This window comes from Zootoca vivipara, chromosome 8, assembly GCF_963506605.1.
Source record: "Zootoca vivipara chromosome 8, rZooViv1.1, whole genome shotgun sequence".
NCBI classification, from domain to species: Eukaryota; Metazoa; Chordata; class Lepidosauria; order Squamata; family Lacertidae; genus Zootoca; species Zootoca vivipara.
Genome location: NC_083283.1, coordinates 84233747 through 84252208, shown reverse-complemented (window position 1 = coordinate 84252208; position 18462 = coordinate 84233747). Strand labels below are relative to the sequence as shown.

Here is an 18462-nt window from a genome sequence, read left to right as displayed (position 1 = left end):
TCCAATTGTCCCTATTTCATGATAACTATTACTGGCAAAGCACTGTCCTTATTTTGCCTTCTCTCAGAAGTTCACTAAGTTTGGTGGTATTTACTCCAAAGTAAGCATCAGGGGCTGCCAACTTAAACCAAGTAGCCCTGCCCCACATAATTGAACACATGATATGGTGCATGCACACCATTTGAATAGCAGTGCCCATCAATTTTGGGGCTCCTCCTCAAATATTTTAGGGGGGGGGAGACTCCTCAGCCACCAGGAGTTGGCTCCTATGGTAAGCATGTATATGGGTTGTAGCTCAGCGCCACAGCATGTGTTCTGTATGCCCACTCAATACCCAGCATCTCCAGGTAAGGCTGAGAAAAACTTCCACTGAATATGATGGAGAGCTACCATCAGTGTAATACTGAGCTTGATGGACCTATGTTCCTGCTACTTATGTTCAAGACTGAAGCCATGATTACTTGTCCTGGGATGAAAGAGGCAAGGCAACCTTTCTGTTGCTGCAATCCGATGCACACATACTTCTTAGATCAGGCTGCGAGCAGTTATGCTATTTTTTAGTGGGGGAACAGGGATCCCCCAGATTCCTTGGTGCCAGATTTCTCCCTTTAAATTGTTGGGTGCAGGGATTTAATTAGAACTTTGAGAATTAAGGTGAGCTGACAGGCTGAGCTTGTTTTTCTACCAGACAGAGCAGCAAAGGGGGGATAAAGGCCCTACCACTAATAAATCGCAAAATAATAATAACTTTATTATTTATACCCCACCCATCTGGCTAGGCTTCCCCAGCCACTCTGGGCAGCTTCCAGCAAATCATCAAAAATAAAATAAAATGTCAAACATTAAAAACTTCCCAATACAGGGCTGCCTTCAAGAAAAAGACCCTTCTGGTAACTGAAGGGGTGGTTGCCTGGGCAAAGTTGGTGTGATGTCACACAGAAAAAGAGTTGTCCTTTTTCAAATAGGTTTTTGGCAAGGTGTTCTGGGAACAAGGAAGAAGAAATTAGGCAGAACTCCATGCAGGGATTCAAAGGCAGCAGGTCTTGCTTTTATTATATATTTTGTGTTCTAACTTTTTGTTTTTATGTTGTGAACCGCCCTGTGATCTTAGGGTGAAGGGTGGTACTGTATACAAATTTAATAAATAATGAAAGAAAGTTAATAATGATAATCAATGCTTTTTTCTTGGGGTACGCAGGGGTATGCATACCCCTAAACATTTTGTGAATCTTTGTACTTTTGTCCATTTACTGTATTTTCCCCAATCTATATACAGTACAGTGGTGCCTCGCTAGACGAATTTAATTCGTTCCACGGGTCAATTCTTATAACGAAAAATTCGTCTAGCGAATCTCTTAGGAATGCATTGAATTTTTTTTTACCATAGGAACACATTAATTGAATTTCAATGCATTCCTATGGGAAACCGCAATTCGCTAGACGAATTTTTCGTAAAGCGAATTCGTCTAGCGAGGCAACCTCCGCTCGAAAAATCCTTTCGTTAAGCGAAAAATTAGTCTTACAGGGCATTCGTCTAGCGAGGCACCACTGCATATAAAAATGTAAACTGGGCATGTGTGTTTGCATTCAAATTTGGACACAGAGTCAAATGTGACTACGAGAGCAAGCCCATACTGTTTGCTTAGACAGATGTTGCACCTGGGCCAGGTTAAAACCCAAAAACCACATGTTCCGGAACTCACAACTCAGACGAAAGTGCATGCTGGGAGCACAGGAGAGGTTGCAAAACAGCGCCCTCTAGTGACGGCTACACTGGTACTCCACCTAGGAAAGCTTCCCTCTCCACAGCATCTCGGGGCTCGCCTGGGTGGGGGATGGGGGAAGAGGGGGCGGGATAGGTCATGGGTCGGGACAGGGTGGCCCCAATCACAGGGATGAGCCGGTGGGTGGGGGATGGAGGGGCTGGGATGGGCCATGGGTCGGGACAAGGTGGGGTGGGGAGTCACAGGGATGTGCCTGTGTAAACAGAATATGCATAAAACGGGGGGACTCTGAAGGTGATGGGAGTCTGAAGGGCGACTCTGAGCCTCCATTTAACAGACTGAGCCACACCAACGTGTGGCAGGGCCAGCTAATTTGAACTACACAATTTATTGAGTCAAAATGAGAGTACCCCTAAATATTTTTTTTAGAAAAAAAGCACCAATAATAATGCTGTCTGGCTGGAGCAGACTGTTACAGAGAGATGCGGGGATGGTGTTTAGGATGCCTCGGAATGAAATGCTACGGTGCTGGGAAGGACAAGCCCCTCTTGAGATGAAGGCTTCAGGTGTAAATATGTGAATAGAAGACTGCAGTTTTTAGCCTCTGCTGTGCCTTTTCTAATGAAAACACAACCCTGGAACCCCCTGGAATATTGCTGCCGCTCAGCAGAGTTTGGGGGTAGTAGTGTGTAAAATTACTATACATTCTAAGGTTGTGTAAAGAAAAATGTTTATACACTACTGCTGAAGTCAGTACAGGACTGGCTATCATAGCGTACGTCAGTATTTTTAAAACAGGGCCTCAGCCTGCCTGGTTTCTCCTCACTTGCCAGCCCTTCCTACAAGTTTTGCCAGATTCTTCCGAGTGGGCTATTGCTAGCACCAACAATAACTCCTCGAACACACAGTATAATGAATTCAAACAATTTTTTAAAAAAATTACTACATCAGACCAACAAGGCTACCTACCTGTAACTAGTATAATGAATTGTTATGTTTCTTTTGATTTTATCGTTTTATCTTTTTGTAGACTGCTTTGCGGTTTTTAACAATCAAGCAGTGTTTAAATTTTCTGAAATAAATAAATATGGTTGGGAGGAGGTGGAGGAAGGAGATGCTGCATTGCTCCTCCCACCCTCCCTGAACCGCACTTTTCCCCTGCAGGGAACACGTTGGCTAAACAGATCCCTGAAGCCAGCAGGATTGGTAACCTTCTCACTAGCTAATGAGTAGAGGGTTCAATCCTGGTCGGTCTGGCTGTTTGTGTTCCTCTGCTGGGATCAGATGCACAAAGTCAAAGCTCCTTCTTCCCAATGAACCCCCAGCCCACCCACATCCCAACAGCCCTGGATCACTCTGGGAGACCCAATCATGAGTGATCTGCAGCTGTCTCCATCCAACTCTGCCGAATTGGCTCAAAATTCAGACTTTGGTTGAATTTGATGCACAGCCCTAGTAAAAATACTTTGAGTGGCACCTGGGGTGAAAAGGGGGGAATATAAGAGAAAAGCCTTCTCCAGTTAGAGCCTATAGATCAGATGGTTCAGCCTAAAATGGGAAGAAAGCCAAGCTATGTAACTCCTCGCCACAAGGAAAACATGATAGCAAAAGATCTAGCAATTTCAAAAATTGGATTAGATCTCAGTAGAAAGTGACATTGGTTGCCAACTGATTATGCCAAGCGCCCCGTGTCTCCATTTCATGACTCAGCGATTTTCTGCTGCTCCATATGGGTCCTGGAGTTTAGAAATTTTTTATTGGCCCTGGGGTAGTTTAACAGTGTGGGAGCAGGTGGAGAAGAGGGCTTGAGTTCAAGTGGCGAAACACATGCACAAGACCCCAGGCTCATTTCCTGATACCTTTGGTTAAGAGCAGAGCCTCTGGGAGCATGCTTGGGAGAGCCCCCCCCCCAAGGATCCTGGAAAGATCTGTCAGTGGTTGGGGCTTGGTACAAGGCACCTTCTTTTTGGCGGAGGCCGTAACTCAGTGGTTACAGAGGACACACTTTGTGTGCAGGGGGCTCCGTAATCTGCTGCTGGTCATAGAATCATAGAGTTGGAAGAGACCACAAGGGCCATCCAGTCCAACCCCCTGCCAAGCAGGAAACACAATCAAAAGCATTCTTGACATATTGCTGTCAAGCCTCTGCTTAAAGACCTCCAAAGAAGGAGACTCCACCACACTTGTTGGCAGCAAATTCCACTGTCGAACAGCTCTTACTGTCAGGAAGTTCTTCCTAATGTTTAGGTGGAATCTTCTTTCTTGTAGTTTGAATCCATTGCTCCGTGTCTGCTTCTCTGGAGCAGCAGAAAACAACCTTTCACCCTCCTCTATATGGCATCCTTTAATATATTTGAACATGGCTATCATATCACCCCTTCACCTTCTCAAAAGGGTGGTGGCTGCGGTGGCTTCTGCAGCCATCCAAACCTTGTTTTGACTCCCAACCAGGACCGGCCCAAGACACTTCAGCACCTGAGGTGAACCACAAAATGGCGCTCCTCCCCTCCCTGCCAGGGAAGAAGGGGTGAGCTGAGCAAAGATCTAGATCAGGAGCACCGGTGCGGGGTGGGGATTGAGGTCCGCATTGGGACCTGCCGCCCCACGGATTCTGCCGCCAGAGGCAATCGCCTCACCTTGCCTCGTGGGTGGGGCGGCTCTGCTTCCAACTCCCACCTGTCCCTGCCCACTGGGGATGGTTGGCTGGACCGGGGAGAGTCCGGCGACGCTAGAAGGACTACGGGATCCTCGTCCCTGGGGAGACGAGGGGCGTGTGGCGTGGAGGTGGCGCAGGATGCGGTCGTGGGAGGGACAGCGCGGATGCTTCGGGCACCCGGCGACCTTGGTTTCCCATCCGCGGAAGCTCCTCGCTTCCCCCATTGAGGTCGAGCCCTCTGGGGTCGGCCACCTTCGCAAGGCAAGCTGAGGGCCAGAGGCTGCCCTGTTCTGCTTCTGGATCGCCTGCGGATCCGAGGGGCGCGTGAGGGGGGGGGAATCATACAAAATGGCAACTCGGAAGCTTTTCTGCGGGATGGAGGTTGGCTGAGAACCAGACCTCTGGTCCCAGTGACTGACATGCGCCTCGCCCAATCACCTTCCCCGCCACGGAGTGGCCCGGGGAGCCGTGGAAAGGCAGGTGGACCGTTACAGGTTGACCTTACAATTAACAGGGACACCTTGCTTCCAATCGATACGCCCTGTTTTGAGGAGGGGGAGTCTGTCCTCCCTGACGGAGACCACGACTTGAAAGGGAGGAAGGTGGGAACGAAAGGGAGGCACAAGCCAATCGAACGCCGCCAAGAGGAGCACGGCATGATTGACGCGCGCTCTGCCCAATCAGGCTTAAAGGTATCTCGACTGACTGCACTTCTGTCCATTCAGATAGCAAGATTCCAGGACAGTACTTGATTGACAGGCGAGCGGCCTAGTAATACCGAGGCACTTTCAGGAAGCGAGCGTACAAGCCTAAAGGTGGTGGGCGGGCAGTCTAAACCGCCTCGACGTGTACTCTCAAAGCATCTTGGTGGTGGGAGGGTGAGGTAGCGCCTGACGAAGGCGCAGAGTGACAGGTACCGCGTCGAATGGCGCAGGGCCATTAGAGATATATGGCCAATGGGAACAGGGGAAAGGATTGGTGAGGGCATTGCGGTGGCTGCGGGTTAGGTAGGGTGTGAGAAGTTAGTGGCGCTGCTGCTGTGAGGGGACGGAGACGGCGTTTCCCCCTCCCCTCCTCCCACGGGCTTAAGCTTGGATCGGCGCGCGATGCTCACGGACGGCACGGCCGCCCCGACCCCCGCCGGCGATGAGGAGATAGACTCGGTGACGCCCCGCGCTGCCCCGGCCGCCATCGTCGAGGCCTCCACGGCTGGGCCTAACCCGCTGGGCTTGCGGGCCGTGCGCCTCTTCGGCGAGGCCGGGCCCTGTGGGCCGGCAGGGCCGGCAACAACTTCGGGGGAGGCCGGGGCCGCCGCCGCCGCCGCTCTCGACTTTAAACTGGCGGCCGCTGTGCTGAGAAGCGGGGGCGGCGGAGGGTCCGGCAGCGACGAGGACGAGGTGTCTGAGGTGAGAGGCAAGGAGAGGTAGGCCTTCGCTCCCGCCAGGCTGGAGCAGGAGGAGGAGGGGCCGGAGGGTGCCGTCTCGAACGGAGCTCCCTCCCGCGCTTGGGTACCAGCCCCGCCCGTCAGGTTTCAGAAGCCTCCCTTGCAGGCCGGCCCCGGAATAAAGGAGGGTGGAGACCCACCCAGATGCGCGGCGGCGCCCCCCACTCACGCCCTGCCCCCCCCCGGTTTTAATGTAAGCAGTGCCTCCCCTTTCTTTGTTCATTGTGAGATAAAACAACTAAAGCGAAGACAAAACATCGAGCATGTCCCATCTCGCTGCCCCCCACCCCCGCCGCTCCGTACCTGCTTTTGGGTCCGGATGATGGCGGAAGCGCTCGTCTGCCGCGCCGTCCTCCCTGCCCTCTCGCCCGCCCGTGGCCTGCAAGGAGTAATTTTATTATAGAAAGTGCTGCTGGCTTGTTTGTGTCTCCTCAAGGCTCGCTTTGAGAGATCGGTGGGATTAGTACCATAAATCGCATTTCAAATGCTTCCATCAGTTTTTAGGGACGACAAGCGTGTTTGGTTCTCGTAGTTCTGCTGCGGTAGGTAGACTCTGGTGCTTATTCCAGGTGTGCCGTTTTGCTGGCACAAATGCCTGCACTGCATCTGCACAGTAAATAAGATAAAACTTGAGTATGTTGCAAATCTCTGTACAAAATTCCTGGAAGTTTAGTGAAGTCACAATGTGGTTTGTCCCATTTACACTTAAATGTGTTCCAATAGCAATGGAGGGTTATAAGCAAATTGCTTTTCTCCTTCAGTTGCAATATATTATTTCTGCTTTCTAACACAATAATTCATGTAAAAGAAAGTATCTTTGACTCATCATATACAGTAAGTTTTGAAATATTCACTTGCTGCATTGCCTCTGGTGAAAAAGATTTTTTTCCAGGCATCTGAGAGAAATGTGGACTTGCAAAAATGCTTGTTAAACTTCTAAAGATTGGTCAGAAAGGCCCTGTTGGTGATAGAAGGAAATAATCCTGTTTTTAGTATCTGGGTACATCTGTTGTAATTTCTTGCATTGTTTACTTTTTGATTTGGACACTATTTTTTCAACCTTTTCACAACATTATTTTGTAGGGATTTACTCCATATGCTTTTAGAATAAAAGATGCTTCTAAAATATTATAAAAAGTGATTTTAATAATAGCTGTGATGAGTGCAACGTGGTTCTGCATAGCTTATAGGATGCTACTTTAATTTTCAATTAAAAATAGATTTTTAGCTCTCATAATAGGAGAATTTGTGTGTGGGGGGGGGAATCTTCAATCATTTTGCCTGGGGACTTGGGGCATGTGGTGTTTAAGTACTTTGAAAAGATGAATCATAACTCCAAGAGAGTTTAGTCTAACTAGTGGGTGAAGCAAAGGGAGGGAGGATGTAATGGAGAAATTTGGTTTATTTCATTTCAAATACAAGCTTTTCATTCTCTTACCTTTGCTGCTGTTCATGGCTGTCACTCAGTATTCCTCTGTTCTTTGCACATTCCCATTCTGTTTCAGCATTTCTGTCATCGGAACACTTCCGACATTAACTTGTCTTCCTCCAAAGTTCATTTTGTTGCTGTCCAAACAGCACCCATGCGTGGATTAGGGAGTTTGAGGGAGTTAATTGGGCCTCACCATTGTCCCATGTTTATTGAGGACAAAATGAGATGCAACTATGGCAGACTTCTTTGTTTAGACTTGGATCTGGGCAGTTGTAAACTGGGGCGCAAAACTGGCTTTTAGAGCAAAAGAGAAAAGATGAGAACTAAATAGTTTTTGTGCCTGTCTTTTCCTTTCACCCTTCACCAGGCACTTTTCTCCCCATCTTCCAGTGTTGAAGTTTGGCTGAGGTGGAGAACTAGGGCAGCAAACCCTGGGTAGGTAAATCATGGGTGGGGGGAAAGTTCAGAACCTCCATCCAACCTGTGTAACCTATTTTGGTCTATAACCTGGACCCCGTGCTGTTTGTGATTTGGCTCCTCTAAGCAGGTTTGCTGCCATCACATCTATTTTAGCAATGAAAGTATGTCCTAGAACACAATCAGCAGTCCAGCTGCTTTCCAAAGAAATTTCATCTGTTACTGATAATCTTACTGAATACTGTAAGCTCTAATGAACTTTTTCCAAAGATCCCAGGGGTTTCTCAACATAATTAGAAAACCATTGCTTTAATACAGGCATCCCCAAATTTCAGCCCTCCAGATGTTTTGGACTACAATTCCCATCATCCCTGACCACTGGTCCTGTTAGCTAGGGATCATGGGAGCTGTAGGCCAAAACATCTGGAGGGCCGCAGTTTGGGGATGCCTGCTTTAATATAATGTGTTCATTTATTCTCTAGTTTTGGCCACCACCCATTCCATCTCCTATCAAGATTGTACACAACTCCTTATTTTCGGTAATAAATAATTGGGCAATAAGAAACATACCGGTATTTATAAATTTGAGTTCTCATAGATTCTGCTGATCAAACTAGGATAGAAGTTTTGTAAAATTAGCTCTTGCATGCAAATAATTAACTGCACCACATACTTGATGTCCTAATACTGAACAGTATGTTCAGTAGAAGGATTTCTATAGATTTATGGCCAGAAAAGCTTATCTGGTTGTGAGGTTTTGCAAGTGGAAAAACATTTTCCAGTATTTGGTAAAAGACCTAATTCTCATAGACGGTAGCTCAAAAGCCCGCTATATTACATGTTGTGGAGAAAATAAATTACTAAAACATGATGAAGAATGGCCTGAATTGGTCATATGGCAATTTTAAGAATATGTCAGTTGTACTAAATCAAAGGGAAATAAAAATTAAGGCTTTTTTCCTTTGCAGTCTTGTGAACAGCTGGTTTGGGAAGCAAAGAAAGGAGCAGAAATCCATTATTTGAAATGTATTTCAGAAAATTGTAATTATATGGAACAGATAAGGAATTTAAAGGGGAAGTAAATTTGTGTTGTGAGGGAGAAATAGGTACTATAGTTAGGAAAGATTTGACTGTCATGGTTATAGAACTGAAATATCTGTCGGGAAGGGTAGAAGGTAGTGTAATGTGTAGTGTGAGGACCTGGATTCATAGTGTTAGGAGATTGCATAGGGATAGGAGGTTGCAGTGTACTATTTATGGGTGAAAAGGAACCATTCACTTGACTGGGAGAACATTAATGTGTACTTGAAAATATATTTGTGGTCAATGCAGGTTCTGGCCCTGCACCATTTAATGCCTCCTAACTTTTCATTGGCTCCCAAAGATATCTGGGGGAAATGGGATCGTTGTATAATCTGCCAGTGAAGAGTAGAATAGTGCTGCAATCTGAAACTTATTTACCTTTGAGTAAGCCCCATTTAATTCAGTGGGACTACTGAGTTGGCATGGTTAGGAGTGCACAGTAATTACTGGCACATTTATACTTTAATCTAAGACGGTTAAGAAAAGAATAGGTGTGTTACAGTTGTGCTGTACTTTCTTTAAATGTCCATTGTACATTTACAGTTGGAATTCTGAAGTGATACCCTTGGTCTTTGCCTATAGTCTGGCTTGTGTGATCATATGAGGCTTTATAAAACCTGGTTTATGAAGCCAGGAATGTGCATCAGGGCCAATGGCTCTTCAACTCCTTCTGTTGTGTGCCACCTCTGGTGTGAAGATCCTGACTTGCATTAAGCTGGAGGTCCTTATTAAATTAGGAAAATAAGCTAGGATCACAGTAGTCATGCTGGTAGACTACAATATAGAGACAAGGGCAAACGGAAAAGGTATTCTAGTCTTCTGAGGCTCCCGCTTGTTAGATGCTTTGCTGCAGTTGGTCTTCTCCCCACATTCATTGTTTTAAAATGTATGAGAATTTCATTCTCTGGTGTTGGTCTGTTTAGTTAAGATGTGAATCGCATTCTTACATTTCTAGCCTTATTCAGCTAACAATGCAGTGACTTTTGGCTGGGGATTCAGCTACCCTTGAATAATCATAGCTTTGGGGGTGTACTCATCCAACTTCATTTGATGAAAAAAGCCTACAATCCTTGATTAATGGACCCAGCTACTATTATTCATACCTGTATTTTAAAGGCTAGACAGCTGAAGTTCACTCAGTGCAAGGGTAGCCACTTTGGTGGCTACAGCAAGTGCAGAACATAGTAACATTGGTCCTTGTAGCAGGAGCAGGATATGATTGGCTCTCTTGCATTCTGGGTACAATTCAAGTTGCCATGTTTGACTTATAAATCACTTAATGCCCCTGGGCCCCTCACATGCTTGAAAATAGTTGCAAAATACCTTTACAGCAATTTTATTAGGCTGGAAATAATTTTGGAGATTTCAAAATTAATTTAGAGATTTCCCTGTATCAAGGCATATTAATCAAGGCATTGACTGACAAGACATTTTCCCTCAGGCACCAGCTAGAATAGTTTTAACTACCAATAGCAATTTTTCAATTTTAAAAATAGGCTGCTTGAAATATCATAATTAAGTGAAGAAAAGGCATCATCATGACCCAAGAACTTACTTTTCCAGCCAGTAAGGACTAACTGTGTTTGTGTTCTTGTAACAATTGATCCTTTTATATACAATATTAGTAATGTTTATTTTCCTTAAATCAAATGGCACATGCCATTGAAAATAAGTTTTTTTAAAGGCTTCTGCTCATCAAGTAGATTTTGGCCTATTTAATACACGTCTACAGCTCCAGAATTGTTGACGAAGTTGCTTCCATACTATATCTTGATAATAAATTATTCTGTCCTGATGAATAAAACTTTACAGCATTTCAGTGGTGTTAGTTTTCTTGAAAATTCTGATTTGAAAATGTCTTAGTGCCCAATTGGCATCTGACTTAGCATGCTTGATTTGGACTAAAATACTATAGAAATCTAATGTTTATTTAAAAACAAAACCAAAGCATTGGAACCAAAATATTTAATTAGGGACCAGGATTCAATAATTCATTTAAACGTAATTTAAATGTTTTATGCAAGCATATTCAAAGCCTTACTTGGAAAACATTTCTGTTGGAATAATTGTAAATATTAACAAATGACAACTCATACTCAATTATTTATACAGTATTGTGTATATTTTAAGAAAAGAAGCAAGGCATGTTAATGTAATTTATATAAATAAACAATTAACATAATTGTAAATTTCAATATACTCAGGGTGGATTTGATTTAAATCACATCGATTTAAATCACTAGTCAGTAAGAGTTGATTTAAATCATTTTTTTTACGGAAAGACTCATTCTTGCTGGTATAATCTTAATATTTACAACCAGATGAAGGTTTCATTTTTGGAATAATAAACTTTCAGAGTAGTTTTTACAGTTATATCAAAAATCACTTATTTGGTTATACTATTAGAAATACAAAGACAGGGAATTATGAAAATATTGTTTATATTTGGACAACCTTTCTTCTGTACTTTATTGGAAGGAGAAAAATAATCATTTCCTTAATAACAATTTATGTAACTAAAACAATAACATAGCATATGTATCCATGTTTGTTAACTGATGTGGTTAAATGATTTAAAAAACACAAACGTAGACTGAGTTTTAGCACACATGAGAAACTTAAAACAAATCCTTATTTCCTGATGAATAGCCTTTGGACTATAATGTATAGAAAACTCTTTAGAAAGATCCCCCCCGATTTAAATAAAAAAAAACTGATATATTTTTTTAATCATTGATTTTTATCCACCCTGATTTATATTAAGTATGTATGTATTCTTTCTTGGGATAGTTGCCTGAAAAATCCTAATTACTGCGTGCCCACTTCACTGTTGTATCCATTCATCATGCCAGATTACTTTCATGAAAATGTTTATTAAGAAATATGTATTTTTCTTAAATGCTCATCATCATTGCAAAATTTGTTGAAACAGTGATATCTTTTTGAATCTAATCGTTATAATAGTTTCAAAGAAAAATTGTTGTCTCCCTTCTCTTGATAAAACTTCACCAAAATGTTACAAAATGTTTTTCAAGTCTTTAAAACTTAGAAGTTACACTTGACCAGTGCTGAATCCTTTTAGAACTTTTGCACACATAATTATTTTTTACTTATTTATTTACTCCATAAAATTTTAACCTCGCTTGATTGAAAAAAACAAACTTCAAAGCAGTAACCATCAATTTCAGTAGGTCTCCTCTTGGATAGTATTATTTCTATTTCAGTTTATTACCCACCTATTTCAATGGGTTTCCTCTTGAGCAGGACTCAACACTGCCAGCAATCTAGTAATGATCACGAGGAAGAAGAGTTTGGATTTGATATCCCGCTTTATCACTACCCTAAGGAGTCTCAAAGCGGCTAACATTCTTCTTTCCCTTCCTCCTCCACAACAAACACTCTGTGAGGTGAGTGGGGCTGAGAGACTTCAGAGAAGTGTGACTAGCCCAAGGTCACCCAGCAGCTGCATGTGGAGGAGCGGAGGAGTGAACCCGGTTCCCCAGATTACAAGTCTACTGCTCTTAATCACTAGACCAGGGGTAGGCAACCTCAGGCCCGTGGGCTGGATGCGGCCCAATCGCCTTCTCAGTCCAGCTCACGCACGGTCCGGGAATCAGTGCGTTTTTACATGAGTAGAATGTGTGCTTTTATTTAAAACGCATCTCTGGGTTATTTGTGGGGCATAGGAATTCATTCATTTTTATTTTCATGATAGAGTCCGGCCCACCACATGGTCTGAGGGACGGTGGACCGGCCACAGCTAAAAAAGGTTGCTCACCCCTGCACTACACCACACTGGCTGGATAAAGGAGGAGGATAAAGATAGGCTTTGCCTAGCAAAGTACTACTCAAGAGCAGAACACACTGGGGTCAGCAGGTCGAGGCTGCCCCAGTATATTCCAATGGGTCTACTGCCAAGAAGGACTTACACTGGCTGCAGCCCTGGCAGGAAGAAATTACCTCGCCAGGTTCAACCATTGCCTCACTCCTGCCACACTGGCCCCATGAACCATCTGCTTCCCTCCTCTCCTGCTTGCAGGCTTCCCTCACATCCCCCCTCAGCAGCTGTAATCCTAGAGATATGCTAGAGAGGTACACACTTGGACAGCACTCTTTTGAAAGTGACCGGCTTCACATAGCACAGTCATATATTAAAAAGTAAAGAAGTGCATCTCATTTGTCTGTTTGAGTAGGGAGTTTCCAGCTTGGTGTTGGAAGCCATGTGTCTCCCCCCCACACACACATCAAAGGAGGAATGGGGGATGGGACTGCTTGCTGCGTCCCCTGGCCATCATTCAAGTCACCTCAGGGTGCCTTGGCACACTGGTTGAAAACCTAGGTTCTAATGAATAGGATGGCAGATTATACCAAAAACATAATGATGATGATGCTTTTGGTATTGATATAAAATATTTGTCACTGCCATGCCAGCCTTAACTTCATAGAATCATAGAATTGCATAGTTGGAAGGGACTCAAAATTATGTACGCCTGGTATCCTTAAACAATAATAGTAAACTATTAGATGATTCTCTAATGTTTTAAATAACTTGATTTGTTTACCATCTTTCCCAGTGAAGAGTTCTGAAGAACTTTCAAGCTTTTCACGCTATTTTGTGACACTTTGGTTTGCCTAATAAAGGTTTTGCACGAATACTGTATGTTAAGGTTTATTTGTCATTTTCATGTTCCAGGTAGCAGGCCTCCTGACCGGGAAGTCCTTGTACCTTACTGTGGTCCCAGTGAAATTAGTGCAGTGTGGTTGCACTCTCTAATGGCCTTTGGGAAGGAGGGAATCAATTTAGTTAAAGGCTTCTTTCCTGACATAATTCCAAATCAAACTAAAGGGTGTAGTCACACATTACGAACTTCAAGTACAGTCGTACCTTGGTTGCTGAATGCCTTGGAACTTGTACGTTTTGGCTCCTGGATGATTGAAAACCGGAAGTGAGTGTTCCAGTTTTCGAACGCTTTTTGGAAGCCGAACATCCGGCACAGCTTCTGATTGGCTACAGGAGCTTCCTGCAGCCAATCAGAAGTTGCACTTTGGTTTCTGAAAGTTTTGGAAGTTGAGGGATTTCCAGAACAGATTCTGTTCAACTTCCAAGGTATGACTGTATTGTGCTTTGAATATTTTGGTTGCCAACACTTCTGCAGATATTTAGTTTCTATATCTTGGAAGCCCATATTGCAGTGGAGTAGTATCTCGGAAATGGTTGATAGAGAGGGGTATTCAAGTTGCCTTTTAAAGAAACACAACAACCTGATGTTAACCATTAAGCCTTTGGCTAGTTAAGACCAATTGGTCATTTCTTTCTTCAAGCCTATGCTACCGTAACTGCGTATTGACTATGAGCATAACAATATGAAAGTGTGGCCTAGGTGTCTTGGATGATCTGGTTGGAAGGTCTCAACATGAAGTCTGGAAGGCAGAATTTTATAGTCATTGTGTGTTTTACTTGAATATGAGGAAGGTGTTGCGCAGTAATTGGAAGGAAAATGAACTCTTAGTCAGCTGCTACACAAAGTGATGGTGAAGGACAAGGGCTCAGGAGAATTCAAAAGTTTGCCACAAAAAGCTTTTTGTGACAATCTGGCTTTCCCTAATAAAAATATTGCCCAACTATGGATTTTGGAGATTTTTTTTAATGGACCAACATGGTTGCTTTTTTGTGCTTCAGGGAATACAAAATCTAGTTGTTCAGGGCAGAATATACAACCAGAGAAAGATAAGGGTCATCTTCAGGTGGCAGGAAATTAAGGCCTACATCTTAAGCCCAGCCTAGCTCAGGGAAGACAACCTCCCTCTTCTCCATCCTTCTCTGGCTTTCTCTATTCTCAACTCCAGTTACCAAACTCCTTGTCCATGTGGGGCCTGCTGGGCAAAGATCATGGTTAGATCACGAGGAAGGCAGGCAGGAAAAGAAGGAGGTGGCTTTGATGCGCTTTTTTGGTAAGTTGTCTGGGGTTTTTTTTAAAAAAGCTTTTGGTTGCAAAGCAAATTGCATAGCGCAGGCATAGGCAAACTCTGCCCTCCAGATGTTTTGGGACTACAACTCCCATCATCCCTAGCTAACAGGACTAGTGGTCATGGGTGATGGGAGTTGTAGTCCCAAAACATCTGGAGGGCCGAGTTTCCCTATGCCTGGCATAGCGCTTCCCAGAGATCTTCCCTACCATCAGCTATGAATAAATATGCTATTTTTGTAGGGTGTGGAAAGGTGGAAGTGTGTTGGGTTTTTTTTTGGGGGGGGGAAGATGTTGAGAATCCACTTTCCAAGCCAGAACTGGAGGAAAGGGGATGCGGCTTTTGGAGGGGGCGGCGGTTGGCCAAACAGTATATGGGATGTGTTGATGTGATGGGCTGATCTTTTTATAAGGCGGATGTTTATGTGAAGTGGGTGGGGGTTGGGGACGGGAAGTTGCAAAACACTGGAGGGAGCTGAGCGGATTCTGTGCCAGGGAGACAGCTGTCAGGAGCAGCTTTGCTTTGCTTATGATATTATGGTTATGTAATCCTTACAACAACCCTGTAAGGTAGGCCTGTGTTATTTCCCACCTCCACCCCCCACTGCAGACAGGAGAGGTGGAGGCTAAAGCCGAGAGAGAGAGTGGCTTGTGCAAATTCAAGCTGCCAGTGACCCAATCTTGTAGCTTAGGCTCTGCTAAACCAGCTGCCCTGATGCAAGGTGACCTGGGAGGAGGTCAGGTTTGTGGGGTCAGATTTCACGTGGGTTGAGGAGAGAGAGCAGGCCCAAAGCAGGCCCATACTTCGCATTGAAATACTTATACAGTGGTACCTCGACTTACGAAGGCGATCCGTTCCGCGGCACTCTTTGGTTGTCGAAGCGTCCATTTTGCGCTTCTGCTAAAGACTTCCGGGTTTGAAACCTTCGGAAGTCGAGGCATTCGGATGTTGAGGTACCACTGTAAGTTTATGTTGAATTGATTAAATCATTCTTCATTTTAAATATTGCATTGTTTTCCAGTTTTTTGTGCACTACAAATAAAATATGTGCAGTGTGCATAGGAATTCGTTCATATTTTTTTCAAACTATAGTCCGGCCCCCAACAGTGTCAGAGGGGCAGTGAACTGGCCCCCTGTTTGAAAAGTTTGAGACCCCTGTAGTAGGTAAAACATCAAGAATTCAATAGGACTTAGTTCTGAGTAGACATACGTAGGGTTGTAGTCTTAAGTTACATCTGAAATGGCCAAATAAGGTTTGGAAAAGGTCTGGGAACTGTGGGTTGTATCCAGTGCTTATCCTTTTCAGAGTTAGACCCATTGAAATAATGACTAGTAAGGTCCATTCGCTTTAGTGGATCCTTTAACCTTTAATTCTGAACTCTATGCCAATCCAAGTCACAATTTGAAAGTAAACATAAACTTGAGTGTTTTCCTGCTGTTCTCCATAAGAACTGTGAGCATAACTAATCTGTGGCCATCCAGTCATGCTTCTGAATTCTCACCATTAGGTTTTCCCAGGGGACATGCAAAAGTTCTTTAATGTTAGAATTTAGGGGATTGGAGACTTTTCTAGTTTGGGCGTTTTTCTTTTCTTTTTTTGCCTGGGCTAATTTTTACCTGTTAGGTAGACTATTTGCAACCTGCGATTTGTAACCATGATTTAAATGTTAAATTAATTAAATTGAATTTTAAGGTGTGTTTTTTAAAAGCACATGACATCTCATGGCCAAGAATAGTGAAGATTTTTTACCCTTGTAGGTATAAAATGTACCAGAATATTGATCTGCATCAGGGTGTTCTTGGCTCTATTCCTGAACATTCTTGGTATGGCTTTCTTTATTGTTCACACTGAAACTCCAAGTTTATTCATAAATATTGGAGATAAATAGATCCTTCCAACTAAAATAGGGTTAAGACTCAATGTTAATTACATTAAATTTCAATCAAATTTCAGAGAAATTGATGGGGATTTCTCTCAAGTTAATCTATTTATGATTGATATATATGAATCCATATGCAGTTTGTTTACTTTTTATTTAATAATAATAATAATAATAATAATAATAATAATAATAATAATTTATTTATACCCCACCCATCTGGCTGATTTCCCCAGCTACTCTAGGTGGCTCCCAATCGAGTGTTAAAAACAATACAGCATTAAATATTAAAAACTTCCCTAAACAGGGCTGCCTTCAGATGCCTTTTAAAAATAGGATAGCTGCTTATTTCCTTGACATCTGATGGGAGGGCGTTCCACAGGGTGGGTGCTGCTACCAAGAAGGCCACTACCAATCTATGTACTGCCCTATGATCTAAGGTTACAGGGTGGTTTACAGCATAAAAAACTGAACTAAAAACTAGTTGAAAGCTAAATGCAGAAACCTTGGTCTATAATGGTACTTATTTACACACCTAATCCCAAATACATCATCTATACCCACCATATACCCACCATACTAAAAAGCAGAAGCCTTTTTACTGCTCATAGTTAAACATCTTTGCTAATCCTTTAAACAGAAAACCTGTGCTTGTAATGATGCACACTATAAAACAGAGATGATGTAACCTTTTTTGCAGTGTTTGAAATTCATTGGGCGCCATGCACATTTTGCTACTGGCACGGGTCCAATTGCGACTACATAGATATTTCTAGGTGTCAGGTTGGTGACTGACATCTCCATCAAGCCAGTTGACTTGTGTGCAGCAAAATACACACATCATATGCCTCTGTGCTGCCACACGAATCAAGGGCATCTTAGTCCTCCATCATCGCATCAAGGAAAGTAAGTGCAGGGCAGAGTACAAGTATATTTGACTGTGTTGCAGCCTTTTCACAGAATACCCAAATGGAACTCTGAGACCACAGTTTAAAAACCCATGCCATAGTGTATAGTTAATATCATTTCCATTTTCACTCTGTTTCTCCTCCTTGCATACTAGGACAAGTGAATTATTGTAAGAGCAAAGTGCAGCCAAGCAATATAGTTTAGATTAGAGGTTTTCAACCTTTTTGAGTCCATGGCTTCCTTGAGCAACTACATTCTTTCTGTGGCACCCTTGTGGGACTCAGGAGCCCAGTTATGTCACCCCTTGCCTGCAGAGCTGGCAGCCTCTCACCCTTTTTCAAACACCCTCCCTTGTGGAGTGTTCCCTCAGCCTCCTCTCTTTTCCCCTCTCCTTGGGAGTCTTCTGGGCAGCCGCTGCTGCTGTCCCTGGTCTCTGAGCTGCCCCCTACCACTTCAGAGAGAGGTGCCTCCTCACACTGCCCCACAGGGGCCTGGGAAGAGGATGCCACCAGCCTTAGTGGCCCAACGGAGACTGGCCAAAGGTAAACGTGAGGCCAGCACCGTACCTTGGTTGGCAGCAGCGGGCACTGCCGGGCCTGCATAGTGGAAAGGCTCCCCTTCAGCACCGAGCACTCAGCACCCAGGCAGGCCTTGCACACAGTAAGCACAAGAAAGGTCAGTGCAGCGCCTGCCTGCCTGGCCTCCCACTTGTCTCTCCATTCCAAAGAAAGGGTTGGTGGACTGGCTGAGTGGACTCCTCGCCTTCTTGCTTGCTTACTTACTCCAAGGCCACCTCAGCTCCTGGCAACCAGCACTCCCTGGCCAGCCCCAAAGGCACTATTTGCCTACAGTTTGGGGCTGCTGCACCAAATAGCTGTGCAACCCTTTGGGAGGCAGAGATGCAAGAGGGTATTAGGGGAGGGAGGGGAGGAAAGAGAGACAGGCCAGTG

The 18462-nt window shown here is 44.1% G+C and overlaps 1 protein-coding gene across 9 annotated transcripts in view; it reads left to right on the top strand.

Annotated features, from left to right (window-relative positions):
• The first annotated feature begins 5365 nt into the window (after positions 1-5365).
• The window catches only part of ANKHD1 (ankyrin repeat and KH domain containing 1), an 80561-nt gene continuing 67464 nt past the window's right edge, over positions 5366-18462 (top strand). For all 9 annotated transcript variants that reach the window (XM_035103524.2, XM_035103530.2, XM_035103527.2 and 6 more), the window contains exon 1: positions 5366-5786. In XM_035103524.2, coding sequence (XP_034959415.1) covers positions 5487-5786 — 300 coding nt within the window. In that variant the 5' untranslated portion in view covers positions 5366-5486. The remainder of the gene's footprint in view (positions 5787-18462) is intronic.